The sequence below is a fragment of the Ammospiza caudacuta genome, chromosome 13, assembly GCF_027887145.1.
Source record: "Ammospiza caudacuta isolate bAmmCau1 chromosome 13, bAmmCau1.pri, whole genome shotgun sequence".
In the NCBI taxonomy this organism is placed as follows: domain Eukaryota; kingdom Metazoa; phylum Chordata; class Aves; order Passeriformes; family Passerellidae; genus Ammospiza; species Ammospiza caudacuta.
In genome coordinates, this window is record NC_080605.1 from 17,548,300 (window position 1) to 17,570,440 (window position 22,141).

The following is a 22,141-nucleotide window of genomic DNA, read 5'->3' on the forward strand; positions in this document are numbered from 1 at the left end:
CAATGCTGTTCAGAATAGATTGCATGAATGAGTACTGCTGCCAACAGCCATTAGGCCAAGGAGGAGCTTTGTACACTCTGAGTGACCAGTGCTAATGAAGGCACCCAAGCTGCTTCAGTGTGCTGCAGTTTGTGTTTCACATTTGGAATATGAGTAGCAGTCAAGAATAGAAGTGGGAAGGCTGAATAGATATAGTCATGGTAGCTCCAAATAAAATGACTAGTCTAACTTTGTTCCAAGTGAAGTTGAGGTAATTTTTTTTGCCTTGGATTTTAGAGGAAATAAAACAGGGGCATAAATCATTATCTGTAGATACTATCTGCTTTTAGAAAGATGGCCTCCATCTGCTCTTTGGTTTCAGCTTCATTTAACTGCTCACCTCCTCCTTTTATCCTTTCTGCTTTTCTTTAATTTCTCATGTTTGTGATGTGCTTCTTTACCATAAAATGAAGCCTTAGCCACACTTTTAGCTCCAGCTAACATTCCCACCTCCCTGCAGCTCCAGCTGCCAGGGAACAGCCTGTCTCTACATCATACTGGCTGGCAGAAAGCTGAAGATATGCCAAAACTTTGTCACCCTAGAGAACAATATTTTCACTGATGTAAAATTACTGATGAGTATTACTGAATAAAACAAGATAATCTACATATGGGTAATACCCAGGATTTCTCTGATGAGGGCAAATGCTTTCTGCTCCTTCATGTGGCTGAGTTTCATTTTCTCCACATCAGCAGCAGGAGGTGGCCGGTAAATGTTGCTCCCACTGTCCCTTCGGACCCCGAAGAGAGGGTGTGAATCACCTGTGAGGGACAGCAGTGAACCCTGGAATTAGTTAATTGATCATCCATGTCCTGCTTTTTGTTTGTTCCGACTTTCTAAGGAAACATTTCTATCTAATGCTTTCCCTCAGGAATAGAGGATGTGATTTAAACAATTCCTATGGCAATTGTAAGGCAAACAGTGGGGAGGGAAGGAGCTCACAAAAACTGTGCTGGGTTTAGGACCAGGTGTGGTCCAGGTGTCTCTCTAGGCTGAGCATCTCAGCAGGCGGTGTATTCACAGCCTGAGGCTGAGCAGGGAGGAAGCTGCAGATCAGATAACTTTGCTGTGCCCTGGGATTCCTGTCTGCTAGTGAAGGCTTTATTTAGAGATGATTATGACTGCAGAAGCCACTGCTCAGTTTAGGAAATAATACAAATAATTGTGGCTGTGGAAAAGTATGTAACCTGAGAGCCTCCATATAGGGCTTAAGGGATGTGGGAAATTTCCCTGTGAGAGGTTTTAGTTATGCTTGTCAGATACAGGCCTACCAGTCTACATGAAGGGGGAATTTTTTACTGTTCGCTTATTTATTTTAACTAAGTTGTGAAATCGTTACAGGTTTTGTTGCAAGCAGTTGAGCTTAGTCATAGAATCATTCATAAAGCACTCCAAAAGCTTGGAGAATTCTGCACTTTCTTTAGTAATTGTTAACTTTGCAGACAGTTACCTGGTAAAGGTCCATCAATAGCTGTGTTTTCTTCATCCTCATGTTCCACCTTCTTCAGAACCAGAGCGAAAAAAGCAGCAAATCCCAGCACCTGGAAGGAATCAGCTATAGACTCACCATATTCCCATTTCATATAAAGAAGCTCAGGCTTTGACCTGGATCCCTTTGGATCCAGGCACTGCAGGAAAAAGCTGTGCTTGGGTTTGTTGAACCCATGCAGCTGAAGCCATAAACAAGAGAACAGTGCACAGTGCTGGGGCTTGTCCTGCTAAATTGATTCTGTGACACACTCTCACTAGTCAGAAACCTCATTAAACCCTGACAAAGCAAGGGAGATGAAACTAATGGAGTTAATGTCAGCAAAGCCCATCAGAACTCTAAACCACCTGCCTGCTCTTGTTTGAAGGGCAAAGAATTCTCATTTTAAATCCTGCAGCTCTTTAGAACATTTTACATTGTCTCCCTGCAATGGCAGCAGGTGAGCTCATCTTGACTGGTGATTGTATTTCTGAGGCTCTCACCTTCAAGGGCTGTGTGATGAAAAGGCTTTCCAAGAAGGAGATGACCATGGAGATGAGCCACTTGATGGAGTTCTCCTTGCCGTAGTGGAGTCCATAGAGCATGGTGAAGAACCCAGACACACCGCTGGTGGCTGCCACAAGGAACCAAGCAATGAACACAAACCACCAGGGCAGACCTCTGGGAGAACTTTTCTTGTCATCACTGGACAAATTCGGAGTATGGGACCACCTTGACAGTGAACAAGAAGAGAAAATTCAGTCTGCGATGGAACAGGAACCAAAATCAGGTCATCAGGTTCACTGGGAACAGGCAACATCTTATGATATAAAATCAAAATATTCTTTTAATTAATGCAGTTATATAGGATATATGGATACCAAAAAGTACAGTGAGAAAAAAATAATGAAGAAGTGTGCGCAGAGATCAACTAAAATCAAAATAAATGTGATGGGTTTCTTTACTCCTCAGTTCATGCACAACTGAATCTCCAGTAGAATTATTGACAAAGCTGTGAGTGCATTAAAGCTGCTGAATGCATCTCTTGTGATCACCATAATGGCCAAGTGACGTAATTACTGCAATTGTTTCAATACTTCCAACTTAATTATCAGATTTCACAGAACTATTTTTGTCTGCTTATTAACTTTTCTTTATCCATACATTTTAAAAGGCTTCTGTGACTTTGGAGCTGGGTGATTTTCCCAGCCCTTTACTATCACATGGCATTTATTGTAACTTTCCACTTTGGAGGCAAAAATGACAAACAGCAATGTTCTGTCATTATTGCCTTTGTGTGCAGTTCACAGTGCATGGAAATTTCTCTGTAGCTTCTGCAGTGGTATAATAGTAAGACATATTTTTACAGATATAATAATAGTTATCTAGCACATGTTAAGCAGTAATTATTTGGGCTGTGTCATCCTGTCCAATTTTGAATTCGTGACCTGAATTCACTTATACTGAGAACTGGGTTACCCCTCACTGATGGATGCTGATGAGCAGATTTGCTTCTCCAGGAGGTTCTTCATATGCTGAACCTGACAAACAGCTTGTGTGTAACTCTGAGGCATCTGAAATTTATGGGGCCCCAGTAATTCCAGCTCCATCTCTACATGCTGGAGTTGCATGTACAAGCAGTGATGGTAACCACTGTATTTCAGCTGGTCACAAATTCTCTTCTCTGGAGTTGGACTTCTTGTTTTTTCTGCAGACAAAGAATAAATATATTAAATTCATTTATTTATTGAGAAAATAAATAGATTAGAACACTGTTCAAAGAATGGTTTCTCTGGAGCTAAAGATCATGAATGGTATGAAGTGAAGACTAACATATGAAAGGACATGTAAAAGCAGCTTTAGTACTAGAGTTTAATGATGTTCTGCTGGAATGGCCTGCAACTTTTTCTAGAAGGCAACTGAGTTGAACAGCAGTCCTAAAATCTTAATCCAGGTCAGATCAGATCAACTCTTAATTTGTTCATGGTTTACCTGTGCAATTAGTAGCTTGGAAGACTCCCTGGAAAAGCTAAATGTGAGTCTTAATGAAATCGGTGAGATTGTTTACTCATATATTCCTGTTTAATTGAGAGTCAGACTGAAAGGAACAACAGCACAAGGCCAAGAAGAAAAAAAACCTGACAGGTCAAAGATATTTGTGAGTCAAACTGATATTTGTGAGTCTTTTCATTTGTAGATGCTGATCCAGCTATAGCAAACATTTGATTCTACAGCTTAAGAAACAGAGATTTCACAGTTGTCTTTACTGAGTTGGGTGCTCAGTGGTGCAGTGAAAGAACAAGAGGCAATGGGCACATCTTAAAACATGGGAAATTTCTGAACATAAGAAAAAACAACCTACTCAACTGGAGTAGGTTGCTCCAGTTGAGAATTTGTGGAGTCTTCATCCTTGGGGACATTCAGCATCTGACAGATTTGATCTTGGGCAATCCTGCTCCCACTGACCCTGCTCAGAGCAGCCTGGTGGGATCCAGAGATCCCTTCTGACCTCAGCTGTTCTGTGATTCTGTAGTTGCCTTTGAGTCAGAATGTAAGATCTTGGGTCATCACATCCAGTGCTATCATCATTTTCATTGCAAGGGTTTCAGCAGGTATTTCACAGTGTGTTATTTACCTTGGATATCCATAGCACCCAATGTGACAATTACAGGGCCATCCTTCTTGCTCTCATCACAAAACCCTTGCCCAGCTCTGTTCTGCTGACAGATGACATCCTCAACCAATGACAGGAGTGTGTTGATATTAGCTGATTTTTCAAGGTCTGGTGCTGAGGTGAGAGATGGAGTCTTCAGGGCTTTAAAGAGTGAGCTGGCAATTCTTCTTATGTCCTAGGAAAGACAGCAGCAGCACAGCAGTGACTCTGGCTGCAGTGGCTTATGCTGATGTGATCTGACAGTACCACTGCTGGGAGCTGCACCAACTGCTGAAGTCTCCAGAATGGATAAGAATAGCACATCCTACAGAGCTGGATGTGACAGGCAGATTTCAGTGAGTTCAGCAAGGCAGCTTTTGTGGTTCAAAAGGGCAGTGTGCCTGCCTGAGGACCTAAGCTGGGAAGATGTGTTCCATGATACCTTTTATCTTCGCTGTGTTGCCTAGCGTTTGCTCTAACCCCTGAACACAGTGATTTGGGCACACACAATAACTGTGCAAGGGCTGGCATGTACAGAGGCAGACCTTAATGAAGGATTGCATTTAGGTGGGCACTTTGCACCAGTGGTGATTGGGTTTTCCCTTCAGACAGGCTGAAGAGCATCGAAACAGGGAAATTTGTGGAGCTGGGGAAGCCGGTGGTGTGTGGCAGCAGAGGGCAGTGCAGGACTCACTGGGACTTGCCTTTGTCACAGCCTCCGGAGTGAGAGAGGCAGCCTGGGAGGCCCCTGGGGTGGGAGGCAGGCCTGGGGACACTCGGCCAGTCTTTCCCAGCTTCTTCTCTCTGCCCTGCTGGGCTGGCCGGGGTCGTATGTTCCTGAAGATCTGCACAATGAGCAGGTTGATGGGGAACATGAGGAGGGAGCTCTCAAAGCCAATCATCACTTCCTGCCACGTGAATTCGATCCTACCTGTCAAGGTCAAACAGAGCAGAGAAGGAAGAATAACCCCAGGCAAAATAAACCATCAAGTCCCTTTCTTATGAAAAAAACCAAACATTTAATCAACTCTTGCTTCCAGATTCTGCTGTCTCTCTATTTGCCTGCCCAAGCAATGGTGAGGATTGTTACCCAGATCCATTTTCTGCTCAGCAGGATCCTTTGGCACCCCCCAGAACATGATGCTGGTGAGCATGGTGCAGAGGAGCAGCGAGAAGCAGCAGGACACGCGCTGGGCGCGCGTGAAGGAGCTCCGAGGGGAGCGGCTGAACACCGAGTACCAGATGTGCCCATCCTGGAAACCCTTGGAGGTCTTCATGAAAAACAGATTGCTGGGAAGGAGAAGAGGGAAATCAAATGGATATGTAGAAAGGAGAGGGAAGAACAAAGCCCTAGTTCGGGGTCCCAAGCTGTTTATGCTTCTAGGCACTATCAGCAATAGTAATAACTAGGAGAAATGATCAAATATCATGGCTTGATTTGCACGGAATGGTCATAGCTACTTATGTCCTTTCCTTTTGGACACAGCATAGGGGGAAAGGAAATAGTTCCTATTTAAATTGTTAAGAAAATTACACTTAAGAGATGATGTTTGGGTTTCTGTAGGTTTGTCAGGATGTCAGGCTATCCTTTAGCACCAATATTTTCAGTATCGTACTACTGTTAGGGTAATGATTTATGTAGCCATCCTCCCTCTCTCCCTTATTCAGAGCCCTTTAAGGACAGTGGAAAGACCTTCCTTGTTTTTCTTTTTTCCTAGGGCTTTGGTCAGTTTTTTCATGTTTGTTTTTCAAGACTGACTGCTATCAAGAGAAAAAAAAAATCCATGAAATAGGAGGTACCTGAACTGCTTCATGTCCTGTTCTGTTGCTACTGGGAACACTTTATCTAGGACACATTCTCCAATATCAATGGCTAGCCAAGAGTTGCAGAGGAAGTACCATTTCTGATCCCATGCCAGGTCATGGACTAATACTCGGTTCACATACCTGTTGGGAAAACACACAGGGCACAGTCACATACCACTGAGTGTGTGCCATCCAGAGCTCAGCAAGACTGTGGAGGACAAACTCTGGCCTTCAGCTACTTGGGGTGACTAAACTGTAAGGCACAGGACATATCCCATCCTGTACTGGACATGGGTTATGGGAAACACTCCTGGTCCTGCACTTTAGGCTATGATTTGGTCTATTTAGCTGCAAAAAGTAGAATCTAACACTTCTTTCTAGAACTGCAGAAAGGAAAATTTTCAAGTGTTAGAAAGGGAAAGCTGTTGTCATTATAAAAAGTTTTTAGTGGATATTTACTTCCCAGCCTCTCCAGATCTCCACTCACCAGGATGGACTGTGCCCTGAATTATCATGCCACAATCTAATACTCTGCAGTTCCCCAAGAGGAAAGAAGGTACAGAGGAGGAAAACATCCACTCCTCCTCGTTCAAAGACTGGTGTATCAGGGTCATTTAGATGGTGGGGCTCACTCTCTCCATCCAGTCCATAGAGGGTGAGAGTCACCTGGAAAATAAAAAGGCAAAATGAAGATTTGCGCATCTCCATCCTAAATGAGATTATTTCTCCTTTCATCAAACCTCAGGGCTTTCTGGCTCAGACAGTGCATTTGAGCTGTCCTGTTCAATAGCCTCAGGTGCTCTATTATTCATCCAGCTCTCAAAGCAAATAAACTCCTCCCACACAGTCACTGATACCTTGGAGGTTGTGGCTGCACCCCGGCGGTGCCCTGTGAAAACTGTCACCAGGTAACGGTACTGAGCAAAGGGGTCGTTGTCTTCCAGGACTGTGACTTTCACCTGCAGAGCCACACAACATGGGCACTGTGTTAGCTGAACTGTAAGTACAGACTCCTGAAGGCTGTGAGTAGGAATTTGTGATCTTGTGAACAATGATTACTTAGCAGTAAATAGAGAGTTACAGGGAAAGGAGTAGGAAAGGAGTAGCTGTTTTCCTATTGAAAAAGGCTAGGCATGGTGGGAATTGAATACATGGTGGGCCTGAATACATGGACTTTATTAGCTGGAGACTTACTTTGGCATCATCCTGGATGTCTTTCCTTCGAGCCCAAATAACTACAAGCACATATATCAGAAAGATGCATCCTACAGTTGTCACCACCACAGGATTGTCCACGAATGTACCAAACAGCTGTGCTGTTTTGCTGACATCTATGGCATTGGGTATGACAAAGAAGGAGCTCCCAAAGAAGGTCAGATGGTTGCAGAGGCACTGTGTGCTGCTAGGGTTTGTTTTTGGTCCTACCTGAAACCCAGAAAAGATTTCTGATAAAAGATCTGCCTTCACTATTAGATGACTTACCAAGAAAATGAAAAGACAGTGCTGAGATTGGTAAGTTAGTGTAGAGAGCTGCTGCACACCAAATTGTTCAAGTTCCAATAAAGAATGTTATATCTAACACCTAACCAGTAATGGGCATTACAATATATTATGGACTTGTCAGAGTGGTTCCATTTCTTCTTATATAGAAGTTCATCCCAAGAAATGGGACTGTTGTTTAAAGGTTAGTTCAATATGACTAAACTTCTTGAGTTTATTAAAACATCTCAGAATGATCATATTTCATGGTGTCAGTTACTGCAGATGGTGGTTATGAGGGCTGCCTTTGAAGTGTGTAACAGACACATTGTTTTGTTTTGCTCTACTTACATGACATCCATGGCTGTTCCAGCCTCCCTGGTGCTCGTCCCAAAACACACAGCGGGATGCAAAGCAAGTGGCATTTATGGTTAGCCCACTGTAGGCTGCTGAATCCATTCCCATATCTTGTAAAACCATGAAATAGTAGGTTCCCTCTCCAAAAATGAGTTCTTTTGGGCTGAGAACCCAGCTGTTCATCTCACCTTGAACATAAATATTTTAGTTTCAATGTATATATATAAAGGCTAATTCAGAAGCATGCATGTAATAAATGAAGCAAAGAAACAGGTGTGAAATCATTCTTAGCAACTCATTGATCAAATCAATCTTTCCTCCTGTTAATGAACCCTTTATTCAAGAGATTGGAACTTTGAAGCATGAGGTTTCTTTCCAGCTAGACACCTGAACTCATGGTCAAGACTCATTCTGCAAGTTCATGAGTCCCTAACCACTTCTCTTACCTCCAGAAGTTTTCTTACAGAACAGATGATTTTTCATATCATAGTTGGTTTCATTTGGGTGATAACCATACCCCAAGTAAAGTATTAGTGGAATGTCGTGTTCAGATTCCAGGTGGATCACTATAGATGTGTTTTCTGAGGTAACATTGACTTGAAAAGTGCTATAATTGCCCAGATTCAACAGAATCTTATCTTCCTGAGCTGCTGAAAGCCTTGGTAACATGATCTGTTTTTAAACAAAAAGACATAGGTTTAAATACAGAAAAGCATTTTTCTTCTTAGCATGCAGCCCACATGCTAGATTATCTTTCTTCATAACATCAGGAAATCGTGGCCAGCCAAAGTACCACTTTCAAAGTAATTTTCTTTTTCATGTCAACTAACCTCTGAAAAATTAATTTGAAATCTGTGTAGACTCATGACAAAGACTAGGGTTAGGGTTAGTGCATTTCTGTACTGAGAACTGTGATTATGACTGAGACATTGGCTGCATAAAGTGCATGTATGAATGATTCAGATGTCAGTTTATACATGGGCTAGGAAGCCAAAGAGTAGTTCAATAAATACAGTAGCTGGTTGGTGAAATCAGACTTCACATTGTGCTTTGGGATGACTGTAATCTGGAATCTATTTCCACAACCAGTAGCATTCTTACATCCATTCAAAGGAAGAATAAAAGGCCTCCTTTTCAAGAAAAGACAGAAATATTTGAGATTTTTTTTTCACCACAATACAGCATCAGACAGCATCAGCCCATTATCTAATGTAATGAACACCAACAGCATCTGTGTTCACCTCACAAATGATAACACAAATGACAGTTTGTTAATGGAGAGAAGAAAATAATGGGAAAAGAGGGTGAGAGTTAGGAAATAGTGGATTTACCTCAATGTTCTCTTTGAGGTTGCTGACAGGTATGATCAAACCATCCAGACCAGTTAGACTTAGACCTCCCACTGTTCCACTGATGTCAGAACTGCTGTCACTGGAGAAAAAGGGATTCATGGCAAAGCTCACCATCTGTTAGGAGACATGAACAATCAGACAACTGAGCTATTGTCAATATTTCATTTTATTCATACCCTGATTATAGTGAAAGAATGAGCTCAGACCCAAATAGAAGTAAACTTACATGAAGTCTGCATCCACATTTTAATAAGACCCTACCTTATCTCTAAGGTGGGTCTATAAACCTTGGAAGTGATTTTCATTCTGCAATGTGTACAACAATATTTATTGTTTCCATACAGTGTGACACCTTTTTGGCAGAGTTGGAAGAGGTGCAATGAAAAAAAAAATGTTTGCAGGGATTTTAGGGGTCTCCTGAGAGGGTTAAACCAACCAGAGAGATCTTCAGAAAATGTATTATGAAAATATGACAAGTATCTGCAATCTATTGTTCTGAGAGAAAAAACCACCATGTCCTATTTCAGATGGGGGCTGTGCTACCATCAGCACATTTGTCTCTTGCAGGATCTGAGTCCCCACTCAGGTGTTTCCTGCTGGGATGAAAGAAGGCTGCTGTGGCTTAGTTTGAATGTGATATGGACTGTGAGCTGTTGCATCCTCCTCAGAGCATAAGAAGTAAACAAACAGCAAACAGATGTGGAGGTCTTGATTCACTCCACTGCCTGCTCCTGCCATGAATGTGTGAATCAAAGTGCATGTAAGGGGCTGATGGGATGGGGAATTTAGGAATTCTGTTGTCTTTGCTGAACCAACCTCATGCAATTAAGATAAATGAAAGCTTCTTTGACCAATAATTTCAAATTTTCTTGGCATGACAGGAGGAATGACACGTGCTCGTGTGTTCATTGTGAAAGGATAAACAATTCTAAACCCATTAGATGAGGAATGTAAGCTGGATATCAAATAGAGTTAGATAAAATCTGTTTACTTGCCCTTATATCCACGGTTTCACCATCAACTCCTGAAATATTGAGAGAGGAAGCAGGTGGGAGAGTAAAGCTGGCAGAGCTGGAATTGGAGATGTTAATGGATGTGCTATCCATGTTTTCTGTCTGCAATCTGTCCAGTTAGGGTTGGGCATAAGCAAAGCAGAATAAAAGAGAAAAAATAATAGAAGGAAAAATAACCACCAGAAAAAAACCCAAACATCAATAGCATGGACTTCATATCTACAGAGAAATCTTTCTCTCTTCAAGAATATAATTTAGTTGCAAAACAATTTCTAAGTCTGCCAGTAAATGCTTTGTACATGAATCTGTCCCGGATGCAGTACTCCCTGTAATGCTACCATAGAATCATCAAAAAAGGGGTGGAATTGGCACATCTGGAGAGGAAGTTTTACCAAGGTGTACTTGTTGAAAGCCTTGGTTTCTGTGTGAACATGCTCTTGATTTGAATGCACAGTTTGATGTGGATGAAAACCAGGCTCTTGGGGAACAATTTAGGGATGATTATAGGGAATGGAAAATGCTCATCAGGCTCCTCAGGATTTTATTTGCTTTTGCCAAACTGCTTACAGTTCCATATAACATGTCATTTATTGGCAACTTGGAAAAGAAACCCTCAGCTGGTATGGCATGAGTTTTCTACATCATTTCAAAAGTAAGTGACTACTGCCTCATTCAGGAAATTGTAGCAAATTCTCTGCTGGTTAAAGAACACACAGCATGGGAATTTCTGAGGTGATGCTCCTGGAGTCCAAACTGTTCTTACTATCAGTCACTAACAACAGACTTGTTGCACTATTGAAATTGTCATTATGCTACAGTATTTATTAGTTCCAAACATTGTGTTTAAGCACAATGGAATTAACATTTGTAGCTCAGAAGCTTCACTGAGGGACACTGCAGCTTTTACCTGTGCATGTACATTGTGGCAGAGGGAGAGGTGAGCACTGTTGGCTCATCACCTGGTGCCTTCCCAAACAGAAGGGCACTCTGGAGATTTTCAACTGCACTCAGGAGCTGGTGTGACACTGAACTCTGAAAAAGAATTGGAGGAGGAAATTTACAACAAAGGTACTCAGGATTATCAAGCTGCACATTATTTGTCATTGCTTCCATTTAATTTTGGTGTTTTACTAAGTTGATAAATTTGGTGATAAGCTTCCTAATCTCAGAGAAAATTATTCTATTGCAATTCAGTTTTTGTAATTCTCATTGTGGCAAATAAATGCCTTACAGATTTTTACTTCTATATTGTTATTTTTATAACTTCTATACATTGAAATGACAAGCATGCCATCAATCAATATATTAATGTACTTCTGTGTATTAATGCCCTTAGCTGCACATGTTAGTGTTTTGTTACTTGGAAAAGCAAGACCTAATTACATATCAGTTGTGTATTATTAGTGGGTTATTGTTGGAAAACTTGTCCAGCAAGTTTTTAAATAATATTTTGATAATATTTTCTCTCAGATTTATTTCATCCCTACTCCCTTGCAGTGATGAAATTAAAGTATGTTCAGCCCAGGACACTCACAGAGTTAGCTGTGACAATTCACATAGAGATAGGAAAGGGCAGGACAAAATAGATGTGTTGTGTCTTTCTGAACAGATAATCAGAGCTTTCTGCAAAAGTGTCAGCAGCACCCAGAGCTGCTTCAAGCTGTGAAGTAGTGGTGGCAACCATGAATATTTAATACCTGTGGCTTCCTTGAATTATGGGGCAAAAGGAGGGGAAGGAAGCAAATCTGAAAAAAATCTCAACGTGCTTGTCATCAATTAGGGGTCAGAGCTGATGCTGTGTTCCCTGTCCTGTTCAGATTTCAATGTAACAAATCTTGGGAGGCCTCTATCATCTTCATTAACAGATATCCAATGTAACATGTCTAACTGGGGAGAAGTTTCCTCTGATATTTAGGTCTATCATGGTGTCACAATGAACCTTTCCCAGTGGCAATTTAAAAATACAAGAGGCAGCAGAGATTTTAAAAACCTCCTAAAGCAAACAAATATTCACACACAGTACAGAACAAACTGGACCAAATCTAAATTACCTGCTTTGCCTCTGGCACTGAAGTGTTCCCAGCTCTGATTTCTACAGAAGCTTTAAGAACACTGCTCACTGCATTAAACAAATAGTTGGCTGCTTCCTTTAACTCCTGACCATCTCTGCTGTGCTCTGTGTTTACAGTGAGCAAGGAGGCACTGACATGTTTCAGAGTGTTGCTGGCTTCCACCTGCAGGAGAAACACAGGAGCAGTTTATATGTGCTGGCACTACAAATGACAGAAGTGACACTTGTGTCTTTTACTGAATATTGCAACATCAGTAATCTTTTGGGACTATTAGTGGGTAATGCCATTTTTACTATAATTATTTGTGCTGGGGTAATACTTCAAATGCTAATAAAGATGATATACTAGGTGGTACACCAAAATGGAGTACAGGCATGAAAAAATGCAACCTGCTTCTACAGATGTAATCCATAAAAAGATGAATAAATATGAAAGAAGTTTGTCTGTCAAACCCTAGGCAAGGATAGCTTTTAGATGTACAGTAAAGTACTAAATTAAGTTATAAATTTCTATCTTAGTGCCAAGTGCTAAGTGCCAAAGGAGAATGAGTTTTACAATTTTTATTTTGTGCCTGGATGCAGCTTTGGGACTGGGAAAACTTTGGTCAGATTTTAGCCCAGGATAGTGAAGGAGCCAGGCAAATTCACTGCAGGCTTGGACATATCCACCCCCACAGCAGTGAATGCTGAGCAGCCTTTCTGGAGGGTGAGGGCTGGATCTGAGCTGTGTTCTGGTCTTGCCAAAGTTAACCACATCCTGCTGAAATGCTCCAAGCCATTGTCTGGTTCCAACTCTATAATCCATCAGAAATCAGGACAGCTGTTTTTATTGCCTGCATATTTGGGAAACTTCCCCCAGTGACAGTTTGTTCTGTCCTGCCATGTGCTCACCCCATAACCATAAACAGCATCAGCTACTAATAATGCCTTGTTGCCAGACAAGATTCAGGAGATACTATTGTGGGACCAAGCTGCACATTTGTGCCCAGCTCCTCTGGGTGCTGACATGTTCCTTGACCATTGCCCATCTGCATTTTGTGCAGTGCCAGGATCAGGGATGAATGAATGTGGGCAACTCTAGAAAAACCCTCTTGGGACAGTTCTTCTTCTGGGTTCTAAAAGTGCTTTACAGGAGAAAACATGCACCCTGACATGTTTCTGACTAAAAGTTAAGGATTCTGTCTCAAAAATGTATGATAAATGTAATGGTCATAGCCTGGGTTGTAGAGATTGCTGACACAATATCTGAGACTTGAATTTACTTACTCTAGACAGAGTCAAAATACTGCTGGTCAAAATACACATACTGGTACAGCTGAAAAAATGGGTAAGAACAGATAATTATAAAGCACTGAAACTCTTCCAAGGTCAGTGGGATAATTAGAGTCTCTGCTATTAGTGTGAGGAAATATAAGATGAATTACTTCTTACCTGTGCTGAGACAGACAGCTCCTCACTCCTGTAAGTGATTTCTTTCAATACCTCTGACATCTTCAGAGCAGTCTGCATTGATGTTATGTTAACAACAGAGAGAGTTGTCAGCATCAGCCCTCGGAGCTTGGGATGAAAAGGGATAATTAGGCAAAGGAACAAGATGCTAATTAGGCTGTGAAAGTAGTGCTGTATTTGACAGCCAGGCTTGCTGTAAGTTATGCAGTAGAGCAAGACTCCACAACAAGGATCATTTGAGCTCATATTAGCTCTGCTGACAAGATGCCACTTGCCCTAGTAATTACATAATCATGAGTTTTATGTTACCTCCCAGCACAGAGAATTCATACACAACATCCATTAAGAGCAAGGAGAGTTACTTGTGAGAATTTGTACTAATGTATGTGAATTACTGTGTAAATGCCACTTGCAGAGAAAGCAGAGCCATGTGTGATTGATGTTATTCAAATAATGAATCTTAATTGAAGGATGCATTCTCTAGATCTCTTCATCTGAGACACTCAAAGCACTGTACAAATATCAGCTTGTGACTGAAGCATCAACTGGTGGCTAAAATGGACTAAAGAAAATTACCTGCCATCTAGTGCTTTTGGGGGAAATTAGATAGGATATTTATCCCTATGGAGATGCCATTTTATTGATATTTGATATTTAAATTGCTTGGGAAAATTAGGTTTAGATTAACTAGTTCAAATTAATGAAATAACAATTGAGAATTAACTGTTTTACTGATGAATGATAAAACAAATAATTTATGTAGACAAATAGTGAAAACTAGCTGAGACCTGTGCCAAGCACTGAGACAGATGCTAGAAACTTGAAACCTTCATTGATTTCAAGTTGGTGATATGTGAGCTTTTTATTACACAAGAACTGTCAAAGAATATGAAGAGTCCATTATATGACATTTTACTGCAAGAAAGTGTATTGCTGACCTCTTTTCGTGTGTCTGTCTGTAAAGACATGTTAAAACTTTCCTCTTGGATCTGCTGATTAAGGACAGATGTGACTGACTTGTACAGCTGGAAGAGACTCATGCTGCTGTTCCCATCTTTTAGGATGGTGTTTGCCTTCTCAGATACCACAGCCTGCAGGGTCAGGTTCCCATCCATCACATCTGCAGGTCCAACCTGGTGAAGGAATGAGATATGCTCTCAACATTGCCAAGGCTGTTACAATTTTCTTTGAACAGCTTCCATGATCATCTTAATGACAGCCTAGATAGGGGTTCATGTTCCCCATTTTAGATGTTTTATTTTTAATGGCCTGATAAGGATCTCCTTACTGTGGCACTGGGGAAGAAGCAGGAGGCTTTTGGGGTCTACACAGAGTAATTCCAGACTCAGTAAATAGGCTTACACTGCTCAGTCAATGTACAAACAATTCTTATAGGCTTTTGTTCTAGAAAAAAAGGCAGTGGAAGATCTTTTGACCTTGAGCACACAGAGAATAGCCTCTGTTAGGTAGAAAAATGGTGATTATGGCACATTCAGAAGGAAGTAGTACATCTAAAGCAGGAAGAAACTCCAAAAGTCAATTATGGGTTAGTTATCCACTTGAGAGTTCTTGAAACTAATTAATTCTACTGTGTACCTTCACTGAAGCATTTGTTTGAACTGTATCACCAAAGTTGTTGCTAACAATAATTTTTACATGTACAATAAAATCATTTTCCTCTTCTCCAAGCGGAAGATAAACTGGGAAGAGTTCAGGATCCGGGCTACAATCCAGGAGAGAATCTGAAATAGGAAAGAAGGGGTCAGGGACAGCACAGAGACACCTCCTGCTCTTTGGGAGCAGGAGACTCAGGCCATGTTCACTCGTGAGCAAAGCAGGGCGGGTTGTGCCTCTGCTCTTGTCAGGAGAAGCCAAACACTTGGCCTGGGGACTTACCTGGTGTCACATAGAAGCAATACGTGAGCTGCCTGCCAGGGCTGGCAGAGCCGGGAGCGCTGCAGGAGACTCTGAAGGCGGTGAGCACCGAGCCGTGCTTGGGGCTCAGGGCACAGCTGGGGGCTGCGGGCGGGGGCGCGGTGCTCAGCAGGAACGTGCGCTCCCCGTAACCTCGCTGGGTCCTGGCTGCGAGGGGAGGGAGCAGGAGTCAGGCAGGAGGGAGCCCAGCAGAGCCTGGGGCAGGTTTGCACCGAGCCCACCCAGCAACCGGGTCTGCATCGAGCCCACCGAATAACCGGGTCTGCACCGAGCCCACCCAGCGACCAGGTCTGCACCGAGCCCACCGAATAACCGGGTCTGCATCGAGCCCACCCAGCAACCGGGTCTGCACCGAGCCCACTGAGCAACCGGGTCTGCACCGAGCCCACCGAGCAACCGGGTCTGCATCGAGCCCACCCAGCAACCGGGTCTGCACCAGCCCACCCAGCAACCGGGTCTGCACCGAGCCCACCGAATAACCGGGTCTGCACCGAGCCCACCGAGCAACCGGGTCTGCACCGAGCCCACCCAGCAACCGGGCTGCCTGTCGGGCACACACACAGCAGGCTGGGCTAACAAGCAATTAAATCCTGCTACTGAATCAACCATAACACAAAAGAACAATTTCCAGTATGTGATTGACTGCATTATAAAGCAAAGTGCTACTATTTGATCAAGCATTTAGCATAACTTTGTTTCAGGGGAGCCTTAACAAAGTTATTGACAGCTTGGAGTGAGACAACTGAATTTCTCCTGCTGTGCAACACCCCAGAACAAACTTATCTCCTCATTATTTTAAAGAACTTGTATATAAAGTAACACTTTCAACTTGTGGACTAATTGACCTGCATATTTGTCTGTGATGCTATGCATGTGTGACATCAATATGATGTCATGTCAGCAGAGATTATCTGCTATGCATGTGTGACATCAATATGATGTCGTGTCAGCAGAGATTATCTCAAAGGACTCTGTAAACCCTAAAAACCCTGTTAGACCCTACCTGTTACTTTAACCCGAAAAGCTTCTCCCTGTGCCTGCAAGAAGGAGCTGTTCATTCTCAACGTGGATGAGTTGCTTTGAAGCAAATTCAAAGAGTGCTGCTGGAAACCAGTCAGGCCACAGGCTAGAGGGAGGGTTGTAGGCTGGAAAATCAGACAGGAAAGAACACATGGCAGTAGAGGCTTTTTGCTGTTCTTTCTGTTGTGATTTATCAGAAGCAGGGTGGCAGTTTGGTGCCCTTCATTGTAATCCCTCCCAATCCTGGCACCCATTGTCTCATTCCTCACTAGTATTTTTTAAGCATCACTTGACAAAATACCCCTCTGAGGCCATATGGCTTTGTTGATATTTATTTGTGTCAGTGCAGTATTTCTGACAAATCTGGTGCTCTCACCTTGTTTTGGAATGTATTATCTAAATACCAGTTATAATATATGGCCTGGGAGTCCTCCTGTCCAGAGACACTCAAAACAACTTCATCACTAACATTCACTGGCTTGCAGTTTGCCTCACACCTGCAAGGAAGTAAAATGGGAGTTACACATAGTATGAGATGTCTAGGAGAAATTTCACACATATCTTATGGCATTTATTCTGTTGTTTCAACAAGGTTGATACATTGAAATCTCCAACACTGAAGTGGGGTCAAAAACCCTAAGTGGTTTTCAGAAGAATGTACTTCAGTTTGTAAAAGGATTGTGTTCAAAAACATGGATTAAAAAATGCAGCAAGACTTATTTGGTCAGTATTTTTTATAATGGTAAGGCGCAAATGGATTTAGAACAATAAGTTTTCTTTACTGTGAGGGTGTTGAGGCCCTGGCACAGGTTGCCCAGAGAAGCTGTGGATGGACCATCCCTAGAAGGCCAGGCTGGATGGAGCTCTGAGTAACCTGATCTAGTGGAAGGTGTTCTGCCCATGACTGAGGGGTGGAACAAGATGATCTTTAAAGTCTCTTCCAACCCAAAGCATTCTGTGATTCTAGTTCTCTATGATTCTAAAAGTACAATACTACTTTATTATCATTATTATTGGAAACTGTGGCCTTGCACTATGCTTGTGCAGTAATAATATTAACCTGTGAATATCAGGGTTTAAAACCAGACCTGATTTCCAGTTGCAGTTCCTGTTTTGCAGTCACATAGAGACATTGCTCATCCTGCCTCTCTTCACTGCCGTGGTTTTGGACAGTGATCCTGACAGTCACTGCTGATTTCGGAGGAGGAAGGCAGGAAGGTGGGATTTGCACCTCACTTTGGTTGATTAGGATTATCTGTTGCTTCACACATTCATTCCAGGCAGGCCAGCAAGCTCCTGCAGAAACATTTCCTTTATGGTTAGAACAGCAGCCTATAAAGGACTTTCCTGCCATGAGTTTCAAAGAGCTTTAGAAACAAGTTTCTTGAACGCAATTTAAAGAGTTGGTAATCTGGATTCAGAGTACAGGCTTTTCCAAAGTCATGTATGAGGTCAGGGATAATTATGGGGATAGAACACAGATGGCCTGAATCCCAATTCTGTTTTCAGCCAGAAATGTGTTTGCATCATGTTTAATGTTAATATTTGCTGGTTTATTGAGACACGGGTACTTTGCAAATGCCTGTGTAAGTCACTTGGGATTAGTCCTTGGCTATGAGAGAGAAGCTTAGGACAGGTAGGTCTTGAAAAACTGAAAAACTGAAACCTTTGGGAGAAGACAAAGTGGAGTACTATGCCATATTATATACATAATTAGTTTGGTCCCAAAACTAGGGTTGGGTAAAAGGAAATTCTTCATGTACAGTGAGTAACAAACTTTAAAGCCAGAAAATGAAGCATTCTTAAGTCAAATTTTTAACACTGGATCTGACACAACAGTGAGTTTGTTACTCATCAAGTAAAACTTGGGGAAAAAAGCTCAGGAAATGCACAAACCACAGGTCCAGAGAAAACTGGAATTATTGTTGTTGTCTGGCCAGCTAAGTGTAACAGTTGTGAAAGGATCCACGTGGCGACTCGGTTTAATATATATTTTGTGATCCTAAATAAGAAGTAAATGCATCAGTTAGAACACAAACATGAATAAACACATACAAATGTTGCTTCTTTATAATGAAAAAGGTCTGAAAGTTTATACCCCAAATCACTGGATGCAGAGTTGTAGTTTATATGATCTTTGTCTTAGCAGAGGTAGTGTGGCAGTAGAAGCAATGGGAATAGAAGAAGATGGCACAGAAAAATTGTGTGGCAAAATTCTCCCAAATGCAGAATTGGTTTAGGAGTGCAGCTCCCATTTTCAAAACTAGGTACTTAGGAAATCAATTCCTATTAAACCTTCACATCTGGACTAAGACTTCTAACCCTTGAACAACCACTTGTCTTCTGGTGCATTCCTTTTTTATCTTAATTGGATACATTGCAGCTATAAACAAAGAGGAGAAGGGGTAGCTGAGTTTGTCTTTCTGTGTACCAAACTGTGATAAACTTGGGTGTGGATTAGATTTATATTCCTCTGATGCAATATATTTTTACAGGCAATCTGTAAAGCATGATGGCTTCTTGTGAAGCAGTATATCTCCCATAGCAGATGTCTGTCTGCTAGTGTTACTGTTAAAAACTAGACTTTTAACATGATTAAATATTCTATCTGGCATTTTTATTATTTAAATTTGGACAGCTGCTAGCAATTGGTTTATCATTAACTTCTTAGTTTGCCAAAAACTGGGAGATTTTTCATTGCAAAATAATTTAAACACTCCAATACAAAAGCAGAAAACACTTGGGAATGATATAAAATATATTAAACTCTACTTGAAGGATCACTTTCCAGAGAGAGGTTTACATTAGTCAAGTGGATGAATTAAAAATTCATCTAAACACATTTTAACTTCCAAAACTGAATTGTTGTAAAAAGTTCATTTTCTTTAATCTTTTTTAATACATTGTAGATGGAATGCCTGTAAACACATTTGTCTCCAAGACTTGTGGTATAGATTTTGTGTTAAACCATATGGAGCACAGAACATCTAGTCCATAATTTACTGTGCTGCAAATGCTTCTTTTCCCTGTCTTATACAGCACTTTCACTGGTAAGAAAAATCTCTAAGTAATTTTAAAGAAAAGTCCTTGAATAATACTTACATTTTTCTTTGGGGTATTTGTTTTGTAGCTTCCTTCTTCCTTATCAGAATCTGTTTAATGCAAAAAAGAACAGAATATTTTAGTGCTACCTGTAAAGCTTTCAGACATCCTCAGTGAATATGACTTAAATCCACAGGATTTGATTTGTGACAGTGTGAAAGATGGGGCTGTAACCATCAGACTCCCTCCAGAGCTGTGACAAAGAGCACAGTCAAATGGGTAAAATGGTAACAACAAACTCATCACAGACTACAAAGGGATGATCCTGATTCTTCAAACATAATGGTATAAATCAAAATATATCCACAGAAGGTGGTGGAGTTTCACTGATGTACAAAGGAAAATTGATGGAAAGCACTGGAAAACTTTCAATACAATTAGTGCTGAGGTTATTTTATTTCTGGTATAATCTGCTCTTGTAAATGTAAGGATGAGCCATCTAGAAGCCATTAGTGACAGCAATTTATGAGACTGCTGTGATGCAAATATTTTCTGGTTTCAAAGCTATGTCCCAAGCCATAAACTTCACTCATCATTTCTAGGACAAACAGCAAATGTGCAATGTGTTACATATACAGAGTGATGCTAATTTATGACTACATCAAAGTCAGGGAATTTGCCTTCATCAGGAAGAAGCGTCCACAAAAGTTTTCAGCACTGTTGCTGGAAGAAAAGCAATTACTACATGCAAACCATAAACACTCCATGAAATGCTCTGATTGCAAAAAGACACTTCCATGGTGAAAACCAGCACTGTCAGATTAATGTAATTACCTTCTTTATGGGAGCTGTTTGCCAACACAGTGATGAATCCAAGATCCAGACTCATGTTTGAGAAGTCATTCATGGCCACCACTTTCACTAGATAAGTACCTAGAGAAGGAAAAGGGCCAGTTAAGAGTAGCAGTGAGCCCAGTCCAAAGGGTTTGTAAAGAAAATCCCCTTCTTTTCTGTTAAGAGTTTTGAGGGGGGTTTCTGATGGGTGTTATCTGCTGAAAGGCTTTTCCTGAAATGTTTTTCCCCTTTATCTCAACTTCTGAATAACTCAGCTGCCCTTTTCCTAGCCCTTGTCATGCAGTTCTTTGTCAGCTGACTATGATATCACACAGGAAACTAGAGGTGTACAAACACTGGAGGCCAAATGAGTTTAGGCATCTTGAGACAGCAGTTATCTTGTTTGAAAATTTCTGCCTATGGGGAAGGGATGTTCAAATGGGTACAGGGAGAACAAATAAAACTTTAATATTGAATAATTTAAAAATATGAAATGAAATCATAATTAGCTTCTACTGTTCCAACTTTGGCATGGGGCTGGAATAGCTCATTAGAGGTGGAAACTTTTTTGTCTTCTGCCACTGTTAATTAACTCTTAGGCACAATCTGCCTAATTCCACATTTTAAAGGCTTTGACTCTGTAATAATGGAAGGATAATATTACTAAAATGTTTATTCATAATTAACTCCTACAAAAGATATGTGTTGGAAATGGACATGCAGAAAAACTCCCCTTTTCTTTGTCATCTCTACTGAGAACTTCTCAGATTATGAATTACTTCAGTGTAAAATGCAGAGCAGTCTAAACTTGAAACATAATGAACAAATAGGAGGAAAACACTTTGCTATTCAAGCAAATGTCCTCATTTGTACTTCAATCAGATGGTGCCATGAAAAAATAAACCCTATGTCTCTTTACTGTGTGTTTTCCATTGCAAGAATCAGGTGAAGCCTTGCTCTGACTCTGCAGAGCAGAGCCATTTATCTGCTTCAATTTTAGCTCACTTACATAGGACTGTGCTGTTCATCCTGCTCTGCAGACTTTGAGCAGTCAGAAAAGCTGTCAATTCAGCTGTGCATTACTGTCCCCTAGCCCAGGATGCTGTGACTCTTTGTGTGGCCTGTGCTGTCCTGGAAGCACAGGAGGCGTTGATATTTCTGTACCTTCCCAGGGCACGGGAACGCCGTACGCCCGCGGCTCCCCACGAGGGCCGTCTGCTTTGTGCCACTGGCTTTGGTTGGATCCAATCACCTCAAACATCAGCTCCTCTGGGGCACCATGGGACACAGAGACATTCACCTCCAAATCCTGCCCCAGCTGCAGAGTGTGGGAAGCCACTGCGGCCTGAATTCCAGACACTGGCTCAATTAAATGAACAGCAATAGTCGCAGAGATCTGCGATGCCAGCGTGCTCCTGGATGCTCGGATCTCCAGCTGGTGCATCCCTGGGCCTATCAGCTCCTGAGAGGCCCTGCTGAGTGTCAGGTTATGGGGGACAAAGCCTTCCTTTGCACTGGATTCACTCAGTGTCATGTTATCTGCTAGCACACTGTAGGTTACTCCATCGCCTGCAAAAACACATATGAAAATTTCTCACAGCTTGTGCAACAGGCCAGCATGT

At 41.6% G+C, this 22,141-nt stretch overlaps 1 protein-coding gene across 1 annotated transcript in view; it reads right to left on the reverse strand.

The window, feature by feature from the left end:
- LOC131563340 (polycystin-1-like protein 2) overlaps window positions 1-22,141 on the reverse strand; it is a 35,715-nt gene that overhangs the window by 6,799 nt on the left and 6,775 nt on the right. The window contains 28 exon segments of the mRNA XM_058813343.1: window positions 661-801; window positions 1,491-1,581; window positions 2,012-2,240; window positions 2,988-3,216; window positions 4,144-4,357; window positions 4,866-5,092; window positions 5,252-5,451; window positions 5,962-6,108; window positions 6,455-6,633; window positions 6,825-6,926; window positions 7,162-7,392; window positions 7,798-7,991; window positions 8,250-8,475; window positions 9,135-9,269; window positions 10,151-10,277; window positions 11,076-11,200; window positions 12,220-12,402; window positions 13,671-13,796; window positions 14,627-14,821; window positions 15,285-15,430; window positions 15,585-15,770; window positions 16,627-16,768; window positions 17,020-17,140; window positions 17,732-17,939; window positions 18,540-18,645; window positions 19,746-19,795; window positions 20,520-20,618; window positions 21,684-22,088. Of these exon segments, the coding sequence (XP_058669326.1) occupies window positions 661-801; window positions 1,491-1,581; window positions 2,012-2,240; window positions 2,988-3,216; window positions 4,144-4,357; window positions 4,866-5,092; window positions 5,252-5,451; window positions 5,962-6,108; window positions 6,455-6,633; window positions 6,825-6,926; window positions 7,162-7,392; window positions 7,798-7,991; window positions 8,250-8,475; window positions 9,135-9,269; window positions 10,151-10,277; window positions 11,076-11,200; window positions 12,220-12,402; window positions 13,671-13,796; window positions 14,627-14,821; window positions 15,285-15,430; window positions 15,585-15,770; window positions 16,627-16,768; window positions 17,020-17,140; window positions 17,732-17,939; window positions 18,540-18,645; window positions 19,746-19,795; window positions 20,520-20,618; window positions 21,684-22,088 (4,764 nt within the window).